A 9,187-nucleotide genomic window follows, 5' to 3' on the forward strand; every position below is an offset into this window, starting at 1 on the left:
TCTTACCTGTCCTCTGAAATGGCCTAGGATTAGTCAAGAAATATGGCTTTACTAGTGAGGCCCACATTCTGCAATTTTAAAAAAAAATCTAAATGGAAAGAAGTATTTCTTTGCTCACTGGAAATAGTGTTTGGAGTTCTGGATGATTGGAAAGGAGAGGTGTAAGGTCAGATAATACATCTCCTGCACTTGCACAATGAAGTGCTGTGGAAAGGGGACCAGGTATAAAGGGCGATGGTATTGATTTGAATGGAACAGAACCTTTGAATTGCTGAAAATAGAATGGGAGGGGAGGATGTGTTGGGCTTTACACTGGAGATTGTCAAAGTGATGGAGGATCATCTGTTCAAAGTGAAGGCTGGTGGGAACTAGAATATAGATAAAGTGGACATCATATTCAGATTCTGGGTGGGGTTGGAGGGGATGAGGTGAGGATAAAAATGAGACAGACATGATTGAGGGCCCAGTCAACTGTAGTACAGAGAATTGTTTTGTTAGTTGTCTATCCCATTCACAAGCTTGACCCTGAAATTCTAAATTTTAAATTTAATTTAATTTTAAATTTAAATTTAAATTTTTGTCCCATCTCATTTTGGTCTTACTGTCTTAAACCTCTTGTGCCATTTCATTGAAGATTAAAAGACATACAATTGTTTTTGATTAGGTAGTTTACATTATTCTAGACTCAACAAAGTTCAATAATTTCAGGTCACAACCACTGCTTCCCTGTTGGGGAAGAGCAGGTGCTGGTTCTGCAATTGCCATTTACAGCTCCTCTCAAATTGTCCTTCCTTTCTATGTCCCATTACCACCTCCTTTGTCTAACAGCACAGCAGCAGGCTGCATCAGAAGAGCAGGAGAACCGATGTCTTTGGGGCAGAAGTCCTTCATCAGGAATGTGGGCATCTTCCCTTGGCCATATCAGAGATATCCCTTGTCCTTTCCCTGTCTCTCTGCAGTTATCTGCCTCTGCATTGGTGCGATCACTGTTGCTCCTCTCATCTCTTCCAGCAGTTCTGAGGAAATATTGCTGACACTTTTCTGCCTGCACAGATGTTGTTTGGCTGCTGAGAGCGAGAAACATTGGAATGGAGATTTAATCTGAAATAATATTTAACTTCGAGAAGCATCGGTACTTTCAACTGAGACACACTTACAGAAGTGAGTAAAAGAGATGATATATCAAACCATCCCATATATAAACACTACTCAGACCCCATGTAGATGTATCCCTCCCCTTTGGATTTGTCTCCTCGCCTTTGCAAAGAAATCTGTTTGAGCCGAATGGCCAGGTACCAGGACATGCCATTGATTTCCAATTCACCTTTGGTTCAATTCCTCAATAAATTTCTCGTCCATGCGGATACGTTCTCAGTATATACTGGTTCTGTCCCGTCTAATACACCCCTTAAAAAGAAATATAGTTTCCAAATCTGGTATGTGAGACACGATAAATGATGTCCCATGAAAGATACTCACTGACCTTTAGAAACCGCCCCGCACCATCTCCCAGAGGAGGGCTAGTCAACCGCGAGTAGTAAAAGTGTTAGAAACGGTCAAAGACTCCAATTCCCATAAAATTAGCCCCCCCCCCCCCCAATCGACGTTCAGGAAAACGGGGGAATTCCATTTGTGCATGTCACAACGCAACTTCCTTCTTCCCCTTGACACAAACCTGGTGAATGAACGTGCCTGCTTTCAGAGAACTCCTGAGCATGACTCACACACCGCCTCTCCCGTCATCAACTTATTTAAAAGGACAAGCCGGACCAGAAGGAATCCCAGAAGTGAGAGGAATCCCGACGCATTCCAACATGCTCTTCAAGGTAAGCGGATAAACTGAATGAATGGATTCCACTATGATGGAACTTATATCGTTAATTCATAGACGCTAAGTATTGCCGATGCTGGAAATCTGACTTTTTCCAAACAAAGCAATGCTAGAAGTACTGATAGATTTATTGTCACTAGCATCATATGTGGGTGGAGAAACAGTGATTAACATTTGCAGAGTGAACTCTGTTCGATATAATATCTATTTGTGTTATGAACATTTCCTGCCCTTAATGGTCAGTATTCTTGCTGGTTGCTATGAGAACGAATTACTCCAGATGCTGTGATGAAGAGTCATTCAGACTCGAAATGTCAGTTTGCTCTTTCTCCATAGATGCTGCCTGACCCACTGTGATTTTCAGCATTTTGTGGTTAATCAGAGAACGTGACTGCATTTCATAATGTTAAACCAGGTATTTCTGCTAGGGAGGTCTTCTGGACTACTGGGTGGTCTCTCTGCCTCTGAGTCAGAAACTCCAAGTCCCATTAGTGGACCTGATGGCAGAAGGAAGAGCACTCATGATTAGGCTAAACAGGTGAACATTAACCTGCAAATCCTTCCAACATATTGCCAATGGTAGGTGACATGAGTGGGAGAGGTTCCTGGTCACACATGCGGAGTATTTCGACCCCATGTAGATGCATTCCTCCTGTCCTTCACAAAGAAATCTTTGAGCCAAATGACCAGATACCAGGGACAGGTCATTGATTTTCAATTCAGCTTTGGTTCAATTCCTAAATAAAATTCTCACACATACAGATATGGTATCAGTTTCTACTGGTTTTCTCTCGTCGAATACGTTTCTATGCAATTTGAAGCCAGGTTACAAAGATTCACTGAAAGTCCAACTGAAATTCTTTGAGCATAGCCAAACATGTGAAGCTACAGAATTTGAATATATAGTTTAATTGTTTTACAAAGTAAATTCTAATGCATGATATTTCTCATATTTATCATTGATTGAATTTGCCTTCTTGGTGTATTTTGAGCTTTACTTTTTCTAGTTACCAACATCTAAAGTTATGCAAATTTATTTCCAATGTGATGGACTGAATGATAACAATGAGCTATTTATATCATATTTAATTCTTTACTTGATTCTGATTCCTCCAACAGTGTCTCATCAGCATCGTACTAATAGAACAGGTTTCAAGCTTGTTTGAAACCGTGAACAGCAAGCCTACTTACCAAAGAAGAGATCCATATACTGGTCAGATGGTGACATGTGAACAGTGTCCCCCTGGGACATATGTGAAAACACAATGTACTAGTGACCATCCAACAATATGTGAATCCTGTACAGATTTGCATTATACTCAGTATTGGAACTACCTTCAGAAATGCCGTTACTGTAATGTGTTCTGTGGGCACCACCAATATGAAAAGCATCAGTGTAATTCTACACATAATAGAGTGTGTGAATGCAAAGCAGGCTATTATTTGGAATTTGAATTCTGCCTGAAACACTCTAGTTGCCCTTATGGTGCTGGCGTAATTAAAAAGGGTAAGACTACTGTTTCTATTATTAGAACTTGCATTATCCACCTGCTGTCTTGCCTATATAGTATAGTGTGTTTCTCAAGAATTGTGATTCCTTTATTTTTGTGAACAAATATCTATTTACAGAATGTGCTGTTCATGCAAAGTTAAAAATCACAACACCAGGTTATAATCCAACAGGTTTATTTGGAAGCACTAGCTTTCGAGCGCTGCTCCTTCATCAGATGATTGATGAAGGAGCAGCGCTCGAAAGCTAGTGCTTCCAAATACACCTGTTGGACTATAATCTGGTGTTGGGTGATTTTTAATTTTGTATACCCCAGTCCAACACCGCCATCTCCAACTCCAGTTTATATAATTTTTGTAGGATTAAAACTTTCCATTATAATATGTGATAATGACAAAGAGGAATTTTTCTTTGAAGTTGTTATTTAGTCTTTTAATACTTTATTCTTTCTTGACATCTGGCACCACTGGCGAGGTCAATATTTGTTGCTCATCCCTAACTGCCCTTAAGAAGGTGGTGGTCTACAACCTAACTTAGGGCTTGCTCAGCCAATTGGAAGGGCACTTAATAGCCAACTGCACTTGTATTGGAGTCATATGAAGGTCAGACTAGTTAAAGATAGCAGATTTCCTTCAAGGACATTATTATCAATTGCAGTAAAATTAATTGCTAATTTCATGGTCACCATTACTGTGACTAGTATTATAATACAGATTTATTTATAAAATTTAAGTTTAAATTTCATCAGCCATGGACTATATGGTTGTCAGAACATTGATCAGGGCTTCGGCATTCCTAGTCCAGTGGCATCACCTCTATGTCACGGTTTCCTCATGTTTGTTGAAATTTGTTTTTAACCAATTAACCTTTCTATGCCTTTCAGGCTAATGAAATACTGAAGGACAAACCCCAATTTCCCATCTTGTCATCTGTTAACCATCCATACCTAAGTGTGTTCACAACAGGAATAAAAACTGGATACCTGTACAAACTTTTAAAATAAATGCAAAGCAACGCGTTACATTTAATTATACTTATCAATCAGCACAGAAACTAAGTACAAGTCCCCTGAACTCTTACAGTATGCATTGGACAAACAAAGTAGTTGTGTGGATTAAAAGTCCAATGTAGGTTAGCATAAACAAAAGTTGGACCAACATATAAGTACTTGGGGAGTGTGACTAGAAAGTCTTGAACTATCCAAATAGATAATCTTACTAAATATTTTATTTTGGGCAGTTTAAAATCCTTGAATGGTAGAATGCAATCATTAATTTCACATATAAACTTATCTTTTAATGGATTAGTAATTTGGGTTTTATATTCACACTAGAGTCTCTCAAACCTTTTTGTTTTATCTCAGGTAGCAACTGATGCTCTTCCCAAAATACCATAAATTGGTTTCTCTTATCAGTTCTGAGTTCCATTTACTGCAAAATGTAATGCATGCTGCATTATTGTAACAATGTTTACTGAAAATTTAACAAAAACTATTTTTTTTTTCCCCCAGGAACACCATACAGTGACACAAATTGTGAAAAATGTACTGATGGTCATTTTTCTGCCAGTGTGTCCAGTTCAGAATCTTGTTTAAAGCATACAAACTGCACTGAAAGAGGCTTAGTGGTTAATGTCGCAGGTAGTCAATACCATGACACACTGTGTACTCCTTGCAAAACATATCATGGCCGCAAACCTTTGGTCAATGATTCAGGTGAGTAAAATAATCAATTTTAATGGAATTTTGCTTTAACATACTTAAATAGCCAATGTATTATGTGACATACTTCTCTCTTAGTTGTCATCAAGTTTAGTATTTAGGCAAGGAACAATCTAAATTAGAATGCTTTACTACATTGAGTTCTTCAGAAGATGCATTGCAACAATAAAATTGCATGAAGACACCATGCAGAGTTTATATGCCTCTGTATGTAGAGGGGAAGCTGGATTGGGAGTTCTCCACTGAGCTACTTTAGTTGTACAGCCTGCAGTACAAGTCCCAGCATGCAATTACCTTAAACAGCTGGATTTGCTGATCGGTACTATTTTAATGCTGGTGGCTCATTTTAATAATGAAGTAAACATTTTGCATTAAAAAAAAGACTTGCATTTGTACAGTGCCTTTTCGAATCCCAGGTCATCCCAACTATTTTACAATGAAGTTATGTTGAAATGGTATATGGGATAGTCAATTTGCATGCAGCAACTGCCAAAAATAGTATTTAGATAATGACAAGGTAATTTGTTTTAATGATATTGGTTGAGGGATTTAAAATTGGCTGGGGCACTGGGGAGTGGTGATATTTTCCTTATTCTACTTTGAAAGTGTATCCACTTCTTGTCCACCTAAAGAGGGCAGACGGAGATCTTTGTTTATCATTTCAAGTAACATTCCCTCACCACTGTTATACTGAATATTCTTGTATATTCAGGAGTGGGACTTGAATCCACAATCCTCTGAATTCCAGGCAACAGTGGTACCAACTGAGCAACAGCAATTTAATTTTTTAAAATGTAGTATTTTATGGTATGACCATTGCTGGCCAGACCAGCACTTATTACTCATTGCTAATTCCCCTAAGAAGTTGCCTTGAGCCATGTTGAACTGCTGCAGTCCATGTGACTGTTTTAAGTTCTAAAGAAGGGTTGCTGGACTTGAAACATTTTCCTCCACGGATGGCTACCAGATCTGCTAAGTTTCTCCAGCAATTTCTGCTTTTGTTTCAGATTTTCAGCATCTGTAGTTCTTTTGGGTTTTTTGTTTGTCTTTTTACCCTTGCCCCAAAAAGGCACTAATTTATCTTCAAAAGTTACTTTAGTCATTTTGCATGGGAATCATGTCACCACACATATGTGGTGCATTATATTAGGAACTGTTCTCCTGCTTCAGCCTTCAGTTTATAAAGCTCAGTGCAAGATTCAGTCAGAACCTTTTCTTGAACTTTAAATGTATTTTGTGCAGAGAAAGAAAATAATCAGAAAAGCAGGAGATGGCTTGTTGTGACTATCTGAATAGTCTTATCCAAATCCTTCATCTGAATGCTAAGTGCCAATGGTGCTTTTAATAAAATGCTACATTTTCGTTTTCTTTCTTTCAACAGCTGTTTCAACCTGTAATGAAGCAATTATTGAGTTTGTGGCATATCAGAAGATTCCAATCAAGAAACTGAAACGATTTCTTACTTTACTCGAGATTGAACAGGCAAAGAAAGTTAGTAAACAGTTGAAAGCACAGAATAAACATATGATGCATCAAAGTTTACATCCCCTTCTAGTGAAATGGAAAGAAGTTGTCAAGGAAGACCACCTACTTGAAAAAATCCTGCTTATACTTCAAAAAGCAAAGATGAAGAATATTATAAAAAATGTCAAAGAGCGTTTTATGTTGAATGTGGTAACTTCACTCTCAAATATATTAGTTGAGGCTGAATGACTGCATAGTATCGCTAAACCCTAGAGACAAGCAGCTCCAAATTTTATTCCATGTTTGTGCTGTGAGTTAGCTAATATTAGCTGAAGCAGCAATTCATTGACTTGGGCATTTCTGCAGTATGTATGGGAAAAATTAGCATGGCTCCCCATTTCTGACAGACCTTCCCCAACCCCCTTCTCTGACAACCAAACCATATTTATGTAAAGCATTTAATTTATTTTGGGGCTCAACACCGATTGCAATCATAATGAATTAGCACTTCAATGAGATAGTAAATTGTATCATATTTGTCCAAATATATGCCAGCCATTATTAGGTCATTAAAAGACAAGAATAAAAATTTGAGCGGGCTGTGCAGGCATTTTGAAGTCAGACAGAGCAAATGCCATTAAAACACTCTTTTATCATATGAAACATATTGGCAGTAAAAGAAGAAAGCCCAAGGAGATCTTTAGCAGAAAGAAGAAAGACACCGATGATAACAGACGCTGTATAGTTTTCAAATTAATTTGATATAATTTTAATAAGTGTTTTATTGGAACAGTATATTGTTATACAGTTGGAGGCAGATAATAAGCAGTTAATAAGAGTTGTGAACAGTTGTTGTTTAATGTTTATGTTGAGTTAAAGAATAAATTGATATTATTTTGTTTAAATAGTAGAATTTTGGATTTCTCTGTCACTCGTAATTTAATAGATTACGAGGTGAGGTGAGTTTTTCTGAGTGTTTGATTTAATTAACAGAAGGCTTCTGTGCCGTGTTTTAACATGTGCAAACATCATACGCAGCAAGTGATAGAATTAAGTGATTCCAAAACCAACAAAGTCAGATCTAGGTTCTGCAGTCTTGCCACATCCAGTTGTGAATAATGGTGGACAATTGAACAACTCCCTAGAAAAGGAAGTTTCACAATATCCCCCATCCTCAATGATGGGGGTGTCCCAGGGCAAAAAGTAAGGCTGAAGCATTCTCAACAACTTCAGCTCCAAGTACCAGATGAATTAACCATTTCAACCTCCCGCAACTTCTGTTTTTGTTTCAGATATCCAGCATTTGCAGTTCTTTGTTTTAATTTATCACTTTTAGAAAGGTGTTCACACTGAAGTTTACAGTATGTAGGCAAATAAATAATGGTGACTATCAGATAGTCTAAGATAACCAGTCAAGTAGTCCTCTGAAAGGATCTTGTCTACAAATTGATTTACACTTTGCATATTATTGTTGGTAGTGATTTCTCATTAAAATTCTGTCAGCACCAAGCCAGTAGTACCAATGGTGGTTCAGCTGTACAGCTGGAGAGGAACAAGTGTGGAAGAACAGTACTGAAAGAGATTCTTTAGCCACACCTTTTGACTTGAAGAAAGTGAGATGATTTAAAGAAGAACTTGTTCAAAATAGGAATGAGCTTAGCCAGATGGAGCATGGTTGCTCACATGGGTCCCAATTATGGCTGTCTCTTTTTATGTCTCCTTTTGAAGTATGTGGACATTCCTTGTTCCACACCTACGTGGGTCCCCACCCTCAACTCTCTCCAATAGATTGATGGTATCATTGGTGCTGCTTCCTGCTCTTACCTGGAATCGAAAAAAACCCCATCAGTTTTGCTTGTAATTTCCAACCTTCTCTCACCTTTACCTTGTCCATCTCCGACTCTTCCCTTCCATTGATTCCACCCTTTCCATTTCTGATCATAAGCAGTTAACCAGTATCCACCCACACCAATTAACCCCACTGCCCTGTGGCCAAACATTTCAACTCCCCCTCCCACTCTGCCAAGGACATGCAGGTTCTGGACCTCCTCCACCGCCACTCCTTCACCACCCGGTGCCTGGTGGAAGAACGCCTCATCTTCCACCTTGGAACACTTCAACCCCAGGGCATCACCGGTCTCCTCATTTCCCCTTTCCCCCACCTTACCCCAGTTCCAACCTTCCAGCTCAGCACTGTCCTCATGACCTGTCCTACCTATCAATCTCCCTTCCCACCTATCCACTCCACCCTCCTCTCTGACCTATCACTTTCATCCCCACCTCCATCCATCTATTGCACTCTTAGCTATCTTCTCCCCAGCCCCACACCCTCCCATTTATCTCTCCACCCCGGAGGCTCCCTGCCTCATTCCTGATGAAAGGCTTTTGCCCAAAACGTCGATTTTCCTGCTCCTTGGATGCTGTCTGACCTGCTCTAATCCAGCACCACTCTAATCTAGTATCCATTATAAGCCTACCATCCCCCTTTAGCTTGACTATGCCCAGCTCACAACCTACTTTTGTGTCCATTCTCCCAGTTTCTTTGCCCTGTTGCATCTATTCCAATGATGCCACCTTCCTTCAGCATGACTATCTATTTTCTCAACTGACAATGCCCCTCCATTATAGGTAACAGGGCCCTCAGCCCTTTCTGACCCATCCC

The 9,187-nt window shown here is 39.1% G+C and overlaps 1 protein-coding gene across 1 annotated transcript; it reads left to right on the plus strand.

Moving 5' to 3' along the window:
- The first annotated feature begins 1,799 nt into the window (after nucleotides 1-1,799).
- LOC140463223 (tumor necrosis factor receptor superfamily member 6B-like) lies at nucleotides 1,800-7,381 on the plus strand. Its single transcript, XM_072557012.1, has 4 exons — nucleotides 1,800-1,826; nucleotides 2,951-3,338; nucleotides 4,852-5,055; nucleotides 6,443-7,381. The coding sequence occupies exons 1-4, from the start codon at nucleotides 1,815-1,817 to the stop codon at nucleotides 6,772-6,774; spliced, it is 936 nt and encodes a 311-aa protein (XP_072413113.1). The 5' UTR covers nucleotides 1,800-1,814; the 3' UTR covers nucleotides 6,775-7,381.
- Nucleotides 7,382-9,187: the final 1,806 nt, after the last annotated feature.

The sequence above is a fragment of the Chiloscyllium punctatum genome, chromosome 37 (assembly GCF_047496795.1).
Source record: "Chiloscyllium punctatum isolate Juve2018m chromosome 37, sChiPun1.3, whole genome shotgun sequence".
NCBI classification, from domain to species: domain Eukaryota; kingdom Metazoa; phylum Chordata; class Chondrichthyes; order Orectolobiformes; family Hemiscylliidae; genus Chiloscyllium; species Chiloscyllium punctatum.

Coding starts and splice junctions, on each gene's coding strand:
- LOC140463223 (XM_072557012.1), top strand. Junction 3,339..4,851: donor TGCTGGCGTAATTAAAAAGG/GTAAGACTACTG, acceptor TTTTTCCCCCAG/GAACACCATACAGTGACACA. Junction 5,056..6,442: donor ACCTTTGGTCAATGATTCAG/GTGAGTAAAATA, acceptor TTCTTTCAACAG/CTGTTTCAACCTGTAATGAA.